This window comes from Phocoena phocoena, chromosome 6 (assembly GCF_963924675.1).
Source record: "Phocoena phocoena chromosome 6, mPhoPho1.1, whole genome shotgun sequence".
NCBI lineage: Eukaryota > Metazoa > Chordata > Mammalia > Artiodactyla > Phocoenidae > Phocoena > Phocoena phocoena.
Genome location: NC_089224.1, coordinates 73,570,983 through 73,590,547, shown reverse-complemented (window position 1 = coordinate 73,590,547; position 19,565 = coordinate 73,570,983). Strand labels below are relative to the sequence as shown.

The 19,565-nt window shown below is 40.2% G+C and overlaps 1 protein-coding gene across 1 annotated transcript in view; it reads right to left on the bottom strand.

Annotated features, from left to right (window-relative positions):
• Nucleotides 1-19,565, bottom strand: part of CEP78 (centrosomal protein 78) — a 68,941-nt gene that overhangs the window by 30,635 nt on the left and 18,741 nt on the right. The window contains exons 12-16 of the mRNA XM_065879900.1: nt 10,256-10,333; nt 8,420-8,586; nt 7,409-7,580; nt 7,043-7,090; nt 6,162-6,494 (exon numbers count right to left, since the gene is read on the bottom strand). Of these exons, the coding sequence (XP_065735972.1) occupies nt 6,162-6,494; nt 7,043-7,090; nt 7,409-7,580; nt 8,420-8,586; nt 10,256-10,333 (798 nt within the window). The remainder of the gene's footprint in view (nt 1-6,161; nt 6,495-7,042; nt 7,091-7,408; nt 7,581-8,419; nt 8,587-10,255; nt 10,334-19,565) is intronic.

Here is a 19,565-nt window from a genome sequence, read left to right as displayed (position 1 = left end):
TGGTGATTATAAAGGGGAAACACAGATCACATGGCATCATCAGTTCCTTTGATTTAAAATCTTCCATGGATTCATTGCTCATACTGATATCTGCACTATCTCATACAACAAATATTTGTGCACTTACTGTATGCCAACTCCCGTGTTCTTCTAGGAGTCTTTCTTTTTCATAACTTTTATCTTTCATCCCTTTGCAATGCATATTAAGGGGATCTCTCAATCAGATCTTCCATTTCATGAATTCAAGCTTCAACTGAATCTATTCTGCTATCTAGTCCATCTTCTGAATGTTCTGTTTTCACAATCGTATTTTTAATTTCCAAAAACGAAATACCTTTTTCCTAGCATCCTATTCTTTATGGATGCAACATCCCCATGACTCTTTGAAGATCCTAATTGTACTAATTTTTAAACTTCTTCTGTTTCTTCTAGTAACTACTTTCTTGAACAGGTTAATTTGTTTTAATTTGGTGTCTCCTTTTATGTTAGTGGTTTTCTTCAAATTTGATGGTTCTTGGCATATTTATAGATGAGGGCCTAAGACTAAGGTTTGAAGTGCTTTTCCTCAGCCAAATGAGAATTCTGGTTCACTTTCAATGAATACAAATTCTGATTATAGGCACTCTGGTGATTATAAAGGGAGTGGCAGGTCACCGTAACCGGAAGTGTGGCAGCTTATCTTCAGTTCCTGCTTGGAGTCATTTTGGATAATGCCCTTGTTCTCCAATCCCAGTGTTTCCTGTGTCAGGACCCCCACTTCAGAGAGCTGCTTTCTTAGCCTGAGCCTGGTGGCAAACTCCATAATTAGGTACTCCACAAAGAGGTGATTGGAATGGCTTAGCTGTTCCACTCTTCAATTAACTCATCTTTCAATAATCTGCTCTTTATCTTCTAGGAAGTCCACATTGTTCATTTTCTGGTTTTCCAACTCTGCTATTAATTTATTTTTGTTTTAATATTTCTCCAGTCATTTCAATGGGACTCTGGAAGAGTAAAAGAATGTGTTCAGTGATCCATGTTAAACCATAAGTTCTCGTATGTAGTTTATAATCAGGATCTTCTAAAAAATTAACCATCTTGCTGATCTTCTGAAAATCAAGTGTTACTATTTTGAGATTAGGGATTATTTTGTAAATATCCACTTGAAATTAGACTGATTCCTGGCCATAGTATTGGGAATGCATACAACAGTAATTTTTGACCAAAAGTAATTATGGCATATTTAGGGCAAGATGACGAGCTCTTTGCTACTGTATCACATCTGACACTGTTTAAAAAAAAAAACAGAATTCCTGTTTGCATAGATTGCATATGCTCTGGTAAACACTCAGCAAAGGTACACAGTAATTTCTCAGTAAAGGTACATGCTCATAAACTCTAACCCAAATGAAAATATTTAATTCCAATTAAGTGACATTGCTTTAGGTTGAGTATCGAAAGTTTAACGAAGTACTGAAACTGTACATATTAAGCAGCAAAGTATCCATATTTATAATTTTTAATGGAATCACTTCAAATGATCAATAAAACATGTAAATATGAAAGAATTTTAAAACTATAATTATGTATGTGTATATGTCTCTGAAAAATCTGTGTCAAAGAAAACTGAGGCTATCAGTATAAAGTCATTTAACTTCTATCTCTTCATACCTCTATTTCCTCCCAAACTTACCAGTATCCATCCAACTCGAAGGATATAAGTGCTTTTTATATACTGTGCAAGGTTTTTTTCTTTTTTTTTCTTTTTTTTTTTTTTTTTTTTGCGGTACGCGGGCCTCTCACTGTTGTGGCCTCTCCCGTTGCGGAGCACAGGCTCCGGACGCGCAGGCTCAGCGGCCATGGCTCACGGGCCCAGCCGCTCCGCGGCATGTGGGATCTTCCCAGACCGGGGCACGAACCCGTGTCCCCTGCATCGGCAGGTGGACTCTCAACCACTGCGCCACCAGGGAAGCCCAAGGTTTTTTTCTTATCCATATTTCCATGTTTCCCCAATTCTCTAAGTTACTTATCTACATCTTCAGGATCTTCTTTATCGGTTCCTTCGTTTCAACATATAAAATATAAGTCCTTCTCATTCTAAAAAATTCTTTTTTGCTAATTATTTTCTCTTTTCATCCAAACTCCTTCAGAGTAGCCTATTCCCACTGTCTTCACTAGCCCCGCCTGGGCCCCACTGGCAGCCCTACACCCTCAATTTATTGCAATCTGGCTTTCTTGTTCACCACTTCACTGAACTGCTCTAAGGTCACTGGGGACCTAACTGTCCAAATCCAATGGACACTTACAGTCTCTGAAGTATGACACTGTCATCTACTTCCTCCTTCTTGAAACTCTATCACCTCTCTCCTTCCCAGAATTCTTTCTCTGCTTATTACCTAAACTTTGACAGTACCCACAATTCTCTGAAATCTCATCCAGTTTCATGATTTTAATGACTGCTTATATGTGCTGATGACATTCAAATTTTTATCTTTCCATGTCTTCACATGCATATCCAGTTATCTACCAGTTTATCTCCTGAATTCTACAGGTGCTTTAAAATTCAACATGTCCAGAAGTAAAGTCTTTTCCCCAATTCAGTTCTTTATTCCCTATTTCCAAACTCAATGATACCACCACCCAACCTTAGTCACACAGATGGGGGTCCAGCCTCCGCCTCCTACTTCTTCCTTACTTCCCAAGACCAAGTCTTGCTTGTAATTTTCTAAATAGAATTAGAACTTATTTCTTCCCTCATCTATACCTTATTTCAGACCCCTTTCTTCTTGCTCTTACCTGGTCTAGAAGTTACCAAATTGCTGTTTGGTGGAACCAGTTGTTAGACACTTCTATTAAAAAAGGACTCTACAATCAAATATATTTGAGGATGGCTGTGTACCATACGCCTGCTGTGACGATCCAGAATGAACACTAGCCTACAGCAGCCCCGAGGAGCTGTACCGTAAAGAAACCTGATTAACTTTACTTAAGCCAGGTTCTCCCTTCTGCCGGCCTATAAACCTCTCAGTAGGGACAGGAGAGGAGGTGGCAGCGTGAAAGTCCCACTCGAAAATAGAAAACACTGCTCCTCAGAAGAGTGGGGCATAATTATCTCTAGGCTTCTTCAAATTCCTCATCCATACTGACGTCAGTGGTCTAAAATGCCACCTGAACTTGTCCTTTCCATTCTTAGCTACTTTCTGAGGAAACCAGCTCCACGTACATGGGTGCTTAAGACCCGCTCTCCTCCTTGCTGCCTCCTTTAGGGGCATTTGCCACTGCCTGGTGACACTGCACTGATCCTCCAGAGCCTGTGCCTGTGGCTCCATAACACACCCCTCGCACACTCACGGCTCTGGACTTCCGCTGTCCTCTTTGCCTTGAGTGTCCTTTCCCTTCACTGGCTGACTCACCAGTTTTTCACAAGTCCTTTAAGACTTAGCTTAGGGACTGCCTCTTTCGATGACTTTTCTTTGCGTCACAGCTCCCCCTCTTCTTCCACAAACACTGATCAAACGCCCTGAATATGCCCATCATAGCATGTCACGTGCAGGATAAGACATCTGCTGTGCGTCTTCCCCTCTCACTCCACTGCTAAAGGGCCAACACTACACCTTGGTCATTGTTTCACTCCTCTAACACTCAATCCATGACTAATGAACTGAACTGTAGTAGCCCTCTTAGTAACAATCAGGCAGGACCTTCTAGAAGAAATCTGACAATCCAGCTTTTCTCTGATCTCACCTTTCAGTCTGGCTGAACTAAAGACTTATCTGTGCATGTTTACCAGGGAGACATAATTTAATCCAGAGATGTGTCATCACATGCTCTTACATACTCTGCCGTTTAAAAATTCTGCTCACGATGGGGGAAGGAGACAGGTGTGCTTTCTGACAGCCCCACTGTTTTGCACTTCTAGTGCTCACTGGCTTCTCTCTCGGTGCCTTCCTTAAACCGTTCCTCTCTTAACAAGGAAACAGGATAACAAAGTAATTAAGAGCCTGGGTTCTGCCTATCTGTGAAACAGAAACAGAACCAGGGACATAGAGAATAGACTGGTGGTTGCCAAGGGGGAGGGGGTAGGAGAGGGTTGGATTGGGAGTTTGGGATCAGCACATGCAAACCGGTGTATATACAGGATGGATAAACAAAAAGGTTCTACATGGGCCTTCCCTGGTGGTGCAGTGGTTAAGAATACGCCTGCCAATACAGGGGACACAGGTTCGAGCCCTGGTCCAGGAAGACCCCACATGCCATGGAGCAACTAAGCCCGTGTGCCACAACTACAGAGCCTGTGCTCTAGAGTCCGTGAGTCACTACTGAAGCCTGCGTGCCACAACTACTGAAGTCCATGCACCTAGAGCCCGTGCTCCACAACTATAGAAGCCACGGCAATGAGAAGCCTGTGCACTGCAACGAAGAGTAGGCCCCGCTCACCGCAACTAGAGAAAGCCCGCATGCAGCAACGAAGACCCAATGCAGCCAAAAATGAAAAATAAATAAATACATTTATTTTTTAAAAAGTGGATATATTAGGGCTTCCCAGGTGGCGCAGTGGTTGAGAGTCTGCCTGCTAATGCAGGGGACATGGGTTCGAGCCCTGGTCTGGGAGGATCCCACATGCCGTGGAGCAACTAGGCCCGTGAGCCACAACTACTGAGCCTGCGCATCTGGAGCCTGTGCTCCGCAACAAGAGAGGCCGCGATGGTGAGAGGCCCGTGCACCGTGATGAAGAGTGGCCCCCGCTTGCCACAACTGGAGAAAGCCCTTGCACAGAAACGAAGACCCAACACAGCAAAAATAAATTAAATAAATTAATAAACTCCTAACCCCAACATTTAAAAAAAAAAAAAAAAGTGGATATATTAAAAAAAACCCAAAAAGGCCCTACTGTATAGCACAGGGAACTATATTCAATATCTTGTGATAAACCGTAATGGAAAAGAATATGAAAAAGAATGTATATAAGTGTATAACTGAGTCACTTTCCTGTACAGCAGTAATTAACACAACACTGTAATTCAACTATACGTCAATAAAAAATAAAATTTTTAAAAATTGCCATAAAAATAATCACATAAGGGGGACTTCCCTGGTGGTCCAGTGGTTAAGACTTCGCCTTCCAATGCAGGGGGTGAGGGTTCAATCCCTGGTCAGGGAGCTAAGATCCCACATGCCGCGCGGCCAAAAAAACCAAAACATAAAACAGAAGCAATACTGTAACAAATTCAATAAAGACTTTAAAAATGGTCGACATCAAAAAAAATCTTTAAAAAAAAATCACATAAATCAGAAACAAATGAAACATAATAAAGTCCATACATTAAAAAAAGAAGAGCATGGGTTCTGGTCACATCCCAGCTTCCCACTTACAGCTGTGTAATTCTGGGCAACTCACATAATGTCTCCTCAGTCTCCTCACCTGTAAATGGGGATGGTAACAGTTCCCTACCTCAGAGCGTTGCTGTAATCCATAAACACGGTTAAGTGCCTTGGTAAATTGTTTGATGCTCTCTAGTTATTGTGAATTAAAATATGTCAATGGCTTCTGGCCATACGATTTATAATAGTCTGACAGTTAACCAAATGGTAAAATTATTCCATTTATTATTCCCATCTCTTTTTACCCCTTACCCTGCTTTGTTGTTTATGTTTTCTCCCACCAGAGTGTTAGTTCCAGGAGAGTAAAGGCTCTTTTTTGTTCACTGCTGAAAGCAATAGCACCCAGAAAAGTACTGTACATATGAAGCCCTCAGTAAACACTAGCTGAAGAATGGTGCAAACTGTCACAAGGAAAAATACACCCAGACTTTCATTATAATAAAAAAGTATAGATAAATCTTTCTCTAATGGCTTCCAGTCAAGTATTTTAAAACACCATATGCTATACTAAAAACATAAGTAATTTATTAAAATTTGAAGGCAAAAACATAATTTTAAAAGATTTAGACTTATGTTAGGCGTGATAGAGTATGGATGCTTTCTTGAAATTCAAAATCAGATCCAAGAGTATCATTTTCAGAATGTTCTAGTAGACTGAGTTTACTTTTAGTTGTCTTTGATGAAACAGTCACTATTCTACTCTCTTTCTTAACAGAAATGGGTTTTTTCGAAGACTCACTTTTAATTGTTTTATTAACCAAAGAATTATTTTGCCCAATTTCTTTGTTTTTCTGCTTTACAGGTGAGTCGGAGCAGGAATGCAGGTCCTTCCCAGGTTGTTTCTTAGCAGAGTATTTTTTGGTATATTCACCTGCTTTGGTCATTTTCTCTGAAGAAGACCTGCTATTTATAGATAACTCCTCTTCTTTTCTTTGACTTCCAGTTCCAGAAATGACATCTGCTGAAGGAGGACATGTTCTAGCAATGAAATCTTCAAAAGACTCCTGCCGCTGCTCTGTGACTGGGAACCCCAGGTTATCTTTGGAAGTTTCTAAGGCCTCCTGAGTAGAGACTGGGACCTGGAAGGAGTCGAGAGACAAAGGAATCTTAGCATCACCTGTAATTTTCTGAAACTGGAAGGAAAAACAAAAGACAAGACAAAAATTCAGTGATGCACAAAGCCAACCATTAAAAAGTAGAGTTCAAAACTTCAATGTTACTCTGCGATATTATTATTAGGACAGTCAATTGATTATTCAGAAGATTTCAGAGCCAGTTTCTCTCTAATTATATCTTGCCAAGTGATTCTCAACTTAACCTAGCTATATCCAAGGCTATGTCCGCTATATTTTCAGACTTTGGTGATTGGGGTAGTTATTACCCATTTCCTGTCCCTCACTAAAAATAAACCCTACTCTGTAAAAAAATTAATTTCTTTTCTGTCCTCCAGGCACATGTAAATAGTATATAGCTTGTGACCAGACTGTGTTCTCAAGCTTTCAGTTCCCAAGACCAGTTTGAGATTGGCTGAGGTGGGAGAAGGGGGCTCCAAGTGAGGCTGGAGGAAGAGATGACAGGTTTCCCCTCCCATTCCCATGACCAGGGGAGTCACCATAATACATTACCTATTAGCTATGTCTGGATTACTTATTTTAAAAATTATCTATATCAGTACATGTACCTTCATTAGCGTTCCTTCATTGTAAGCTGATTGCATACAAATAGAAACCTAGATAAAATATGAATAGAATAGACATTTATACAATTTGGAATATGTTCTCTAATGTTTCCTTTCTTCATTAAGGATAGTTCGCTTTAACTCATAAATTTTCTAAAGAACTTCCAGTTTTCTTATTTACAACAATACAGTATCATGAAATGGGCACACATTTACTACTAATCTCAGATTTGGAAAGGATTCCAGAGTCTTCTAGTTCCCGAGCATGTGAACTATTAGAGACTGATCATTATTGTTTTCTCCCTGACCTGGTTATTTCCTTTTTGCTAATCACTCTTAGAATCATTAAGTGCTGTTCTGTCCACTTACTTGGATATTTTGCATTTGTCCTGGGGCACCCTGTTTTGATTCTGATTTTTCTTCTTCAAGTGCCTTCTTTTCTTCTTTAGGTGGACTACTAACAGTAGAATTCATCTGGGGACGACCTAGTAAATGAAAATCTGACTGATCTATACCAGCCATTGTGGCCAGCTGCCCAAGCCTGGACCAGAGGAGGAAAGGAGAAAAGACAAAGGTTATTAAAATCGCATAAGAGCAGTTTAGATTTCCCCAGACCTACAATCATGAAATACTTCTAAAATAGTAAAAGTCAACATCCTACTCCAGATTACAAGCCTCTCCCCCAAATTCTCAGCCCTTTCCAGATTCACCCTCTAGGACACATCCCATCTCCTTACCTATTACCCCTCCATTTTAAACACTGTCTCACTAGCAGCTTCAACATCTACCACGCACCTCGTCCACTGCCTGTCACACCTCCATTCCCACACCTCTTTACCACCTTTCCTCCAGTTTCCAAGAATGTGTTTGTTCCTTCCTTCCCAACACCAATTCATTCACTGACAAAACACTACTCCATCAACTATCAATCTCCACTTCCCTCTTTCAGCAAAATTGCTCCCAGTTGAGAACCACCGACCTATATCTTCTCTGCAGATTAACAGTAATTTTTATGTCTAAGACAAAAATAACTTTAATTTAAACTTATCAAACAAGCAAATAAGTGAAAGACAGGAAAATTCTTATGCAGTCCCGAATACTTTCACTGAAAATTGCCTTCAATTTAGTCTTTACAAAAAACTATACCTACTAATTACTCTGTCTACAGGTTACTCTTCTATAATGGGCTCCCCACTCTAACAAAGCAGGCTCCCCTATTTGCAGTTCTTAAAAAAATTTAATTCCTCATTTAAAAAAGTCAACTATATTACCTATAATTACACTAAATATGCCCATGGAAGTGAGGAACTGCTCCAGTTCCTCAGAAAACTTCCATTATAGTCACAAAGAGAAGAACGCCATGAAGAGAAATGAACTAACCCAGCATCTTTAAGGAGATCCAAGAAAGCGTGGAACTTCTGAAAAGAATTCTCAATGCTGCCCAAAACACCTTCATCATCCAGGATCATGCTTGTCAATGAGTGTGCATGAAGGGCTTCAGACAAAGAGAAATTTATATTTCTTAACTGGGCGTTTTCATGTTCCAGCTATAAAAGAAAACTGAAAATGTCTGACATGATTTTTTCTCATTGTCATCAAAAGTAGCCTTGTCTAGTTTCAAGGAACAAAACTAAAACACTCAAAATGTAATTAATTTGTAACTAACCTAACTCTCCACCAGTAAAGACAGAGACCACATCACATAATAATCAAAACCCACAGGCACCCAACAAACTTTCCTATATAACACTTAGGTGGTATATAAATAAACCAAAGTTATCATTTTATTAATGATCTTTCACAAAAGATCACATTTCTAACTGGTTAAAATCATATTGGAGCCTCATTCCACATTAGAAAATTACCTGCTTTAAGTTTCCCTTAAATTAGAAAATGAAATATAGAATCTGATTTGGACAAAACATATTACAACTCTGCTGAATGTTAAGAATTAACTTTAGTGAGCAAAATATCTAATGCTTACGTTTAAAGGCCTAAATCATACCCAACCCAATTTATTAAATGTAGGATCACCAATATTTTCTTTGGCTTCTTAAAAATATTCAACCCCATGCACTCTTCCCCTTCCGCTCATCATCTATGCACTTAAAAGCCCCTGTAAGCTCAAGTCTAGTATTTCTCAGAAAGACCGTTATGTTCATGATGCCCCTTTTGCCTTATATAAGCAGGTGCTCAACATTTATTGAATGAGTGTCCGCCAATCCAATGGATGCACTTTCAAAAATTCCTCCCGGGCTTCCCTGGTGGCGCAGTGGTTAAGAGTCCGCCTGCCAATGCAGGGGACACGGGTTCGTGCCCCGGTCCGGAAAGATCCCATATGCCGCGGAGCGGCTGGACCCGTGAGCCATGGCCGCTGAGCCTGCGCGTCCAGAGCCTGTGCTCCGCAACGGGAGAGGCCACAACAGTGAGAGGCCCGCGTACCGCAAAAAAAAAAAAAATTCCTCCCTACACTCACCCTGTGATAAATTATATTTAGATAGAACTTTTTAGATTATGCCCTGCTTTCATGTACATTACCTAATGTAATTATCATAGTATATATTTTTATCTTTCATTGCATTCTTAGAAGTTTTCCAATATCTTAAATTTATTTAAATGATTCCCTTTCCTAATTCATTGCCAGAAGAGTCTCATCATGTCTTTTATGTTACTGTATATACAGTATATGCACAAAAAGTGCTTTCTTGAATCAAAGAATCATGAACAGAAAATAAGCTAATGTCATATAAAAGCACACACACGGGCTTCCCTGGTGGCACAGTGGTTGAGAGTCCGCCTGCTGATGCAGGGGATGCGGGTTCGTGCCCCGGTCTGGGAAGATCCCACATGCTGCGGAATGGCTAGGCCCGTGAGCCATGGCCGCTGAGCCTGCGCGTCCAGAGCCTGTGCTCTGCAACGGGAGAGGCCACAACAGTGAGAGGCCCGCATACAACAACAAAAAAAAAGCGCACACACACACACACACACACAAAACCAAATTTTCACATTTTTAAAAATATGCTTTCTGGAATATAGATCATATGATCACTAAATACCAGTAAATGCAAAAGTCCATATGATACAACCAATTTGCAACATATTACAGTTTTATATACATATTACAACATATTACATACAAACTATGTGTATATGGCTTAAAATCTAATCAAAATAAAACCAAAACACTCTCAAAAGTATAAGAAGAAACTTGTTTACCTCACTGACTCGTTTATCAGCCTTCAGTCTTATTACTCTTTCCTCCTTTAACTGCTTTAGGCACTCCTCCAGTTTTTCCTAAACAAACAGAGTCAATATTATGATAATTCACAGTATAATATCCAAAAGCCTTTCCAGCTATAGGTCTCATCAGGATTTAGGGGCAGAGCCAGAAGTGAACTCAGATTTTAGTCTGCTACTGGTAATATCATACCATGCTAGTGAAATGAATTATCAAAATCTATCAAATTAGCGTAGTAAAGATTTATTTAAATTCCACTCTTTCCAACATAAATTTGTGGCAGCCCACCATAAAAGCCATATGCGTATAACATAGTAAGTCAGAAATAAAAAGTTAAGACCAAGAAAGAAAAATTCTATTTTTATTTGTGGGTCTCTTTATAGCAGGAAGTCCTATTAATGAACATGCTTAACATAACTGAATTGCATAATTGCAGATTCAAAAGCATTTTTTTTTAAAGTAATCACTTTTAAAGCAATTTACAGTCAAGCACTGTTCCTGGAGTTCTCTGGGCATTAAATAATCTAATCATCAAAACCCTAAGGGGGGCTTCCCTGGTGGCGCGGTGGTTAAGAATCCGCCTGCCAGTGCAGGGGACAAGGGATCGAGCCCTGGTCTGGGAAGATCCCACATGCCGCGGAGCAACTAAGCCCGTGTGCCATGACTACTGAGCCTACGCTCTAGAGCCCATGTGCCACAACTACTGAGCCCGTGTGCCTAGAGCCCGTGCTCCGCAAAGAGAGAAGACACCGCAGTGAGAAGCCTGTGCACTGCAACAAAGAGTAGCCCCCGCTCAATGCAACTGGAGAAAGCCCTCAAGCAGCCATGAAGACCCAGCACAGCCAAAAATAAATAAATAAAATAAATTTATATATATATAAAAAACAATAAAACCCTACGAGAAAAGAATGATCACTAACTCCATGTTATTTTACAGATGAGGAAAACAGAGGCAGAGAAGTAGGGTAACAGCCAAGGTCACACCACTAAGTAGCAGAGCCACACTGGGAACTCAGGAAGCTCGGTGCCATTCCCGTTCACGGAGGTAGTAGTCTTCCCATCACCAAGGTCAATAAAATAAAATGAACACTGATAAACTCTCTTATGAATTTTAAGAACTAAGACACTTAGGTCCTTGAAGTGGGGACACTGCTTGCAATAGGCAGAATTCTGTAAGAGTCCCTAAGACTCCTACTTACTGAAGTACACAAACCTTCCAATCAACCAATCAAACCCTAAATCTAGGTGCTGGGGTGAAGGGATTTTGCAGATGTAACTAAGGTTCAAAATAAGTTGATTTTTTAAGATAGGGAGGTTATTCTAGGTGGATGTGACCTAATCAGGCACTCCATAAAAAGGACCTGAGGGCTTCCCTGCTGGCGCAGTGGTTGAGAGAGTCCACCTGCCGATGCAGGGCACACAGGTTCGTGCCCTCGTCCGGGAAGATCCCACATGCCGCGGAGCGGCTAGGCCCGTGAGCCATGGCTGCTGAGCCTGGGCGTCCGGAGCCTGTGCTCCGCAACGGGAGAGGCCGCAACAGTGAGAGGCCTGCGTACCGAAAAAAAAAAAACAAAAGAGGACCTGAACTCTTCCTAAATTGAAGTACAAAAGGGACAAGAGGGAGACTCTCCATTGCCGGCTCTGAAGAAGTCCAATGTTGCAGCAGGGAAGGCAAGCGAGAGGCCTCTAGGAGCTGAGACTGTCCCCCGACTGACAGCCAGCAAGGAAATGGGGACCTCTGTCCTGCAACTGCAGAATCTGAATTATGCCAACAAGCCGAAGAAGCTTGGAGGCATTCTTTCCCAGAGCCTCTGGATGCTAACACAGCCAGACTGACATCTTGATTTCAGCTCTGTGACCCACACAAACTATGGTGAACATCCATTGTTTGGGGCTCAATGTCTTATAATTAAATTTCACGTGCTTTAACACTCTCAGGAAGGAACCCACATGTTCCCGTGAGTATCTGAGCAGGAAACCCAGTCACGCTGTGCCTGGACTTCTGACCTACGGAACTGTGAGCTAGTCAAATAGGTACTGTTTGCAGTCAGTAGGAGTGTAGTAAAAGAATTAATATTCTACTCAACCTCCAGGTTCATGAACAAAATAAATGACTGTCATTGTTTTAGGCCACTGTTTCGGGGTGGTTTCTTATGCAGCGATAAACAATCAGAATACCTGTACTTATGAAAACAGTACGGTATATTTATACATTTTAACTGCTTTGAACAATCACTTAAAGAATGAGGAACTCTATTATATGCCATCATTGGGAGAGGAACTGGTATCAGTTTCTGGAGAGTAGCTTTTGGTACCTAACAACAATCCTACATCAGGAGTTTACCCTAAGGAAATCAAAGATGTGGGCAAAGATTTATGTACCAACATGATGTCATAAGATTGTTTATAACCAAACCCTAGAAGAAAGCTAAGAGCCTCCAAATTGGGATTGGTTTAAATAAAAATAGCTCACCGTCTGAAGGAATGCGCTATGAAGGCACTAAGAAAAGAATGACAAGAGGTCTCAACCAGAGTTAATGAATGGGCTTCAGGAGTTCCACATTCAAAATGTATCTGTGCGCTTTTCCTGGGAGATGGTGCATAAGCTTAACCAAATTCTCTGATGCAGAGGAGTATTTAGTGACATGACAAAATATTTTTGATACTTTTTTAAGACAAAAGAGCAGATTAGGTGTGTGTACATGCAGAGGTGGCTTTTATTTCCCTCAATAAGTTGTTCATTGTTTTCAAAAATTTGCTCAATGAACATATATTTTTTTTTTTTTTTTTTTTTCTTTGCGGTACGCGGGCCTCTCACTGTTGTGGCCTCTCCCGTTGCGGAGCACAGGCTCCGGACGCGCAGGCTCAGTGGCCATGGCTCACGGGCCCAGCCGCTCCGCGGCATGTGGGATCTTCCCGGACCGGGGCACGAACCCGTGTCCCCTGCATCGGCAGGCGGACTCTTAACCACTGCGCCACCAGGGAAGCCCCATATATTTTTATATTTAGAACATATTTAAAAAATTGACAGTCCAATAACTTCAAATTCTTTAATGTTTCATTACTAAAGCCAGCCAAGTTTTCAATGGCGAAAAAGGGAAAAAAAATTGCAAAATTCCTCTGCTTTTAATATAATGGTTTAATAAATTTTCTGAAACTGATTTCAAAGAAATTCTAAACAAATAAGCAAACAAACAAAAAAACCTCACCACAGTCAGAGGAAAGTAGACTAAAAATTCCTGACTGGTTCTAAATAGCACATCAAAGTGCAATTACATGAAATAGTTTCTCCCTCTAGTGGAGGGAATTAGAACACAGTGTTAAATTTTTGTGAAAAAGTGTACCCTCCTCCTACAAAGTATTCATAATTCATGTCCCTTACATGGAAATATGGAACCAAAAAAGTTACAAAGTAAAATTGCTTGATATTCTATTACTTAAGTAAGACTAATGATAAGGCTTTGGAATAATTTTCCTTCCTGTCATCTGCTCTCCTTCCTCCCTTCTGTACACCGGCTAGGGTGATTTTTCTGGGACAAAGCTCCCATCATATTGCATATTAAATTCTATGTTCAACTTTTTTCCATTTAACATTGAAATAAATCATTTCTCATATAATCAGGGGATTCATAACCTTGATTTTTTTTGTGGGCTACAAAATATTCCACTGAGTGGGTTTACTGGTTAACCATTTTACACATTTAAATTCTCTCCAACTTTTCAATATTATAAGACAAAATAACCGTTTTTATGCATGAAGGCTTTGTTCCATATTGAGAATGACGTTCTTGCAATAAATCCATAAAAATGAGTTTGAGATCAAAGCAAATGAACATTTTTAAGGCTCTGAGGTACCTATCTCCAAACTTCTTTCCAAAAGATTTCTAAGATTTTATACTGCCATCAGTGATGTATCACTTGGTATATAACCTCTACTATAACTGTTGGCTTACCTCCTCACTTAGAGTGCAAGTTATTTGAAGAAAGGAGTGTATTTTATTAAGTGTTTATCCCCAGCACCTGTGCCTAGCACAAAGTAGACGGTCAATAAATTATTGCTTAATAAGGAAAATCCCTGCCAATACAAGATGTATGTGTGTGAAAGATAGACTGTATGTTTTTTTCTAACTGGATAGATGAAAACTTGTCATCTTCTTTAATGTACAATTTTTTTGCTTATAATTAGTAATTAAATTCTCTTTTAGATTATATTTAAAAAATTCAGATTCTCTGAGGCAAACGGGCCTGGCCCTACCCATTAGCTATATAACCTTGGACAAATTCTGTAACTCTAGGTCTCAACTTCCTCATCTATAAAATGGAGATAAGCTCCCATATCACAGAGCTCTCGTGAGGATTACATGAATTAAAACACATATAAAATTAGAAGAGTGCTTGGTACATAGAATATGTTCAATTAATGCTGAATGAATGAACATGCGAATGCAAACAGTAGTGAAAGGCTTAAAATGAAATGGTCTCATCCCACTCCCACATCCAGCACTCAAGCGACCGATTCTTTAAACAGATTTTTAACTGTAAAATACGATATGCGTACTGAGAAGCGCACAGGAAAAAACTGTCAATGTGACAAATAAAAAGATAATCCTTACATAACCACTACTCAAATCTCAAAGTATTGACACTTGTCAGCATCTCAAAAACCCCCCATACCCTTTTCTCATCACAAGCTCCTTCCCTCTTCCCAGTTAAACACCATCCTCACTTCTTGACAATCACTTCCTTTAACCTGCATGCATCCCTAACAAAATAGTTTAGTTTTGTCAACATCTAACTTTATGTAGAGGATCATAGTATAGGAAGTCTTTTCTATCTTATTTCTTTCACTCAACATTGGTTTAAAAATTCATCCACATTGCTGCCTGTAGCTCTAGTTCATTCAATTTTATTGCTTGATAGTTTTCTCACTGTATGAATACACATAATTTATTTAATTTTTTTTTTTTCCTTTTTTTTTTTGTGGTATGCGGGCCTCTCACTGTTGTGGCCTCTCCCGTTGCGGAGCACAGGCTCCGGACGCGCAGGCTCAGTGGCCATGGCTCACGGGCCCAGCCGCTCCGCGGCATGTGGGATCTTCCCAGACCAGGGCACGAACCCGTGTCCCCTGCATCGGCAGGCGGACCCTCAACCACTGCGCCACCAGGGAAGCCCTTATTTAATTTTTGACTCTTAATAGACATTTGTATTGTTTTCAGTTTGTGCTAATGCAAATAATGCACACGAATCCTGCTGTACCGGTTATCCTGGTGCATTTATACAGGGCGGGGGTGAGGGCTGCTGGGTCACGGGGTTATTTATATACCTTCAGTTGGTGGAGAGTGCTAAATGCTTTCCAAAGTAGTTGTGTTGATTTATACTCCAGTATAAGCAGGGTAGAAGATTCCCATAGTACTCCAGGTCTACAATACCTGATACTACCACACTTTATTTATGTATTTGTCAATCTGATTGGCATGTAGTTTCACTGGTTTTGACTCACTTTTCCCTTATTACTTAATGAAGTCATACGCTTTTCCGTGTTTACTGGCTGTTTGGATTTCCTTTTTTTATGAGGTTTAAGTCAACTATTGTTATTTTTAAATTTTTAAATTATTATTTATTTATTTTTGGCTGTGTTGGGTCTTCATTGCTGTCTGCAGGCTTTCTCTAGTTGCGGTGAGCAGGGGCTACTCTTCGTTGCGGTGCGTGGGCTTCTCATTGCGGTGGCTTCTCTTGTTGTGGAGCACAGGCTCTAGGCGCACAGGCTTCAGTAGGTGTGGCTCGCAGGCTCCGTAGTTGTGGCACACGGGCTTCGCTGCTCTGCAGCATGTGGGATCTTCCCGGACCAGGGCTCAAACCCATGTCCCCTGCATTGGCAGGTGGATTCTTAACCACTGCGCCACCAGGGAAGTCCAACTATTGTTATTTTGAATTCTTCTCCATTTCCAAGTAATACTCTTACATAACTATATTCTCACTAAATTTGAGGCATTGTCTGTTAACTTTCTAATTTACTAAGTAAGGGTTTAGTTCCTTTGCACTCTTTCCTATGTCCACACTGCTCAGTAAAGTTATGTCATCATTAGTTATTCCACTGCTCATGATCTCTTTGACTTGTAGTGATATACTTAAAAACCTACATTGTTGATCAACTATAAACTCTCTCAACGTCAGGCTTTGTAAAATGAGGACATTCATACCATCTTCCCTTTTTTCTACCTCCTGTCTACCTTCCAAACCTAGCTTTTACGTTGTCAAAGTTGAAATTTATATTCTGTTCTATGTGCAGTTAAGTCTTCCGTTATTTGAGAGTCAGTACGGAGTAACGTTTAAGAGAACAGGCAGAGCGCCGAAACTCGAAGCCTCAATCCAGCCCTAAATTAGGTACAGTCTGGGCAAGTTCCTTCCCTGTCTTAGCTTCCTTTTCTGAAAAGTGGGAATGATATTAGCACCAACCTCATAAGGCTATTCAGAGGATTAAATGAGTTAATATATGCAAAGACACTTAGAGCATAATATATACTAAGTACATACTAGTACACAATACATTTCAGTACATACCAAGTTAATACTAATACATACTAAGTATAGTTTAGGTTAGTTATTCGTTATTACATGCAAGTTGACAATAAAAGCTGCAAACCAAGATAGTATTTCCATTATTACAATTAAATTAATATTGCCCACTGCAGATGTATTGTGTCTCTGTGTATAGACTATACCTCCTTCTATACTGTTTCAGTGTCACTGCCCTTGTGTAGGGTGACCACATACCCCAAGCTGCCTTGGGCTGTTCCAGTTTATACCTGTTGTCCTGATGTTACAGCATTAGAGCGCCTCCTTACACTATTGAAGTGTTCTGGTTTGGACCACAAATTAGATAGGTGGTCATTACCCCCGTGTGTCACTGAAAAGGGGGACATCTATAGTGTCAAGTCTAAGTGGATTCTTCTCTTGCTCACCAATGGTAGGTTAAAAATCAACCATAGTTTAGTTTGCTTCATGTTTATGTCAGTATAGCCTTTCCTCCTCTGGAGTTCAAGTTCCTTCTCCTCTTCCTCTCCCTCCTCCCTTCCAACAGTGCCTAATACCTAGTAAGTACAATATGTCTCAAGGTGTTTCTAAGCTCTCAATCACACAATCTCAATAGAAGCCTCTCAAATCTAAACTAGCTGCTCTCTACACTGAATCCCCTATTACCTTCCTTCTTGGTTTATTCCCTCATTTTGCTGGATTATTTCTATAAATAGCTTAAGGTGTAGCACAGGAGGTAAAATTTTCAAATTACGTACAAAATATCTTATTCAGCCTTCACTTATGACTGATAGTTTGGCTGGATACAAAACCTTAGGGCGAAAATTATGTGCCTGAAAAACTTTGGAGGTATCTTTCTAATGCCTTCCAGGATCCATGGTGCTGATGACAACTATGATAAAGTCAGATTTTAACTTTCTTTTTTAGGTGACCAGTATTTTTCTCTCTGGAATGGATGTATCCTCTCAGTAGTTTATTCTATTTTATTTTTTCAGTATTTTAACATTTCACAATGAAGGGTGTCTAGGTGTGAGTCTATTTTTGTTCATCTTGCAGCTATTTTCAATCTGAGGCCTGATGTTTACTTTCAGCTGTGGGGAATTTTCTTGCCCTTTGACAGCTTCCCTCCATTTTTTTTGTGGGTCTAAAGTTTCTAATAGTAACATGTTGGATCTCCTAGATGCAGCCTCTCTAACATATTTCTATCACATTTTCCATTATGTCTTACTTTTTTATATACTGAGAAATTTTTTAAATTCCTACTGAATTTATTTCAGCAACCATATTTTCATTTCCAAGAGACCTCTTTTGCTTTCTGACCATTCTCTTTTTAATTAACCCCCAGTCTTATTTTATAGTTGCTAGCTCTTTTTTTTTTTTTTTTTTTTTTGCGGTATGCAGGCCTCTCACTGTTGTGGCCTCTCCCGTTGTGAAGCACAGGCTCCGGACACGCAGACTCAGCAGCCATGGCTCACGGGCCCAGCCGCTGTGGGCATGTGGGATCTTCCCAAACCGGGGCACGAACCCGGGTCCCCTGCATCGGCAGGCGGACTCTCAACCACTGCGCCACCAGGGAAGCCCGCTAGCTCTTTTTAAACCTCTCTCAGGATACTAATTAGGGGTTTTTATTAAATTATTTTGTTCCCTAAATTGTCCCTGGTCCTACTAGGATATGTTTTCACTCTTTTTCCCCCTCTCTCATGTTGTAAGCTTTACTCAAATATCAGGCAAATGACAGTTATTTTCTATTTAAGAATGAGTGCAGAAAGCTCCCTGAAGTCAACAGCTGATTGGCTTCTTATGCAGGAAGAACCTGGGAGTAACTGTAATAGCATCCCCCCGAAACACTCATTTCTAGGGTGTAAAAAACTCACACTAGCTGCCTTAGTTCTCCCCAGTTTCACTGTTTTCAAAATGAAATCATCTCATTTCAGGAGCGTGAGGGCGGGGCTGGGAGTCCACGCCTCCAAACACAACCCTTCAATGAGCTCCCCTATTTGAGTCACGCTTTTAACTAACTCCACCCTCTCTCCTACACGTGCATCTGAGCACGGAGCTGCTTCTGCAGGTGGGGTCAGATTCCTCCTCAGTTGAAGGTGGTCCGTGTGCATATTCTAGGTGATGGTTTTCCTCTGTTCTACTGCTTCAGTTTCACACTCTTCCACTTGTCTTCCGTCTTTCAAAACTATGTTGAAGTCTCTTGATTGTTGTGGGCTTATATACTTAAACACTTTGGTGCCATCATTTTAGGGTATTGTCAAAACAGACAAGAGCTGAAAGGGCTCTCAGTGCATATTCTGAATCTGCTATTCTGTGGTCCCAGTGTTTAAACTTCTTGGTCTTCCCCAGTGTCTATAATTGCTTTTAGAAATACAATCTCCTGGTCTACTCGTGAAGGAAATGGACACAACACATCTAAAATGACAAGGAACGTGGGTTAGATGCTCTAGGGTCTTGTCGTATTCTGCAACTTACTAATAAACCACTTACGTGCTACAAATTTTAGATGCTCATTTATAAAACAAAAGGGGGTAACTCTAAATGAACTATAGATTACTCCTCTAACATTTCATAATTTTCTAAGTTCTTTTCTTAAAATTTCTCTATATTATCATTAATTTTAATTAAAAAAATAAAAATCTAACTTTCCCTTTTGAAAATCAAATAGTAATTTCCATAGTCCTACAATAATGGGATAATTAGTTCTGAAACCTGTCAAGTTTCATGTTTCATATGAAAAGAAAATCATATTAA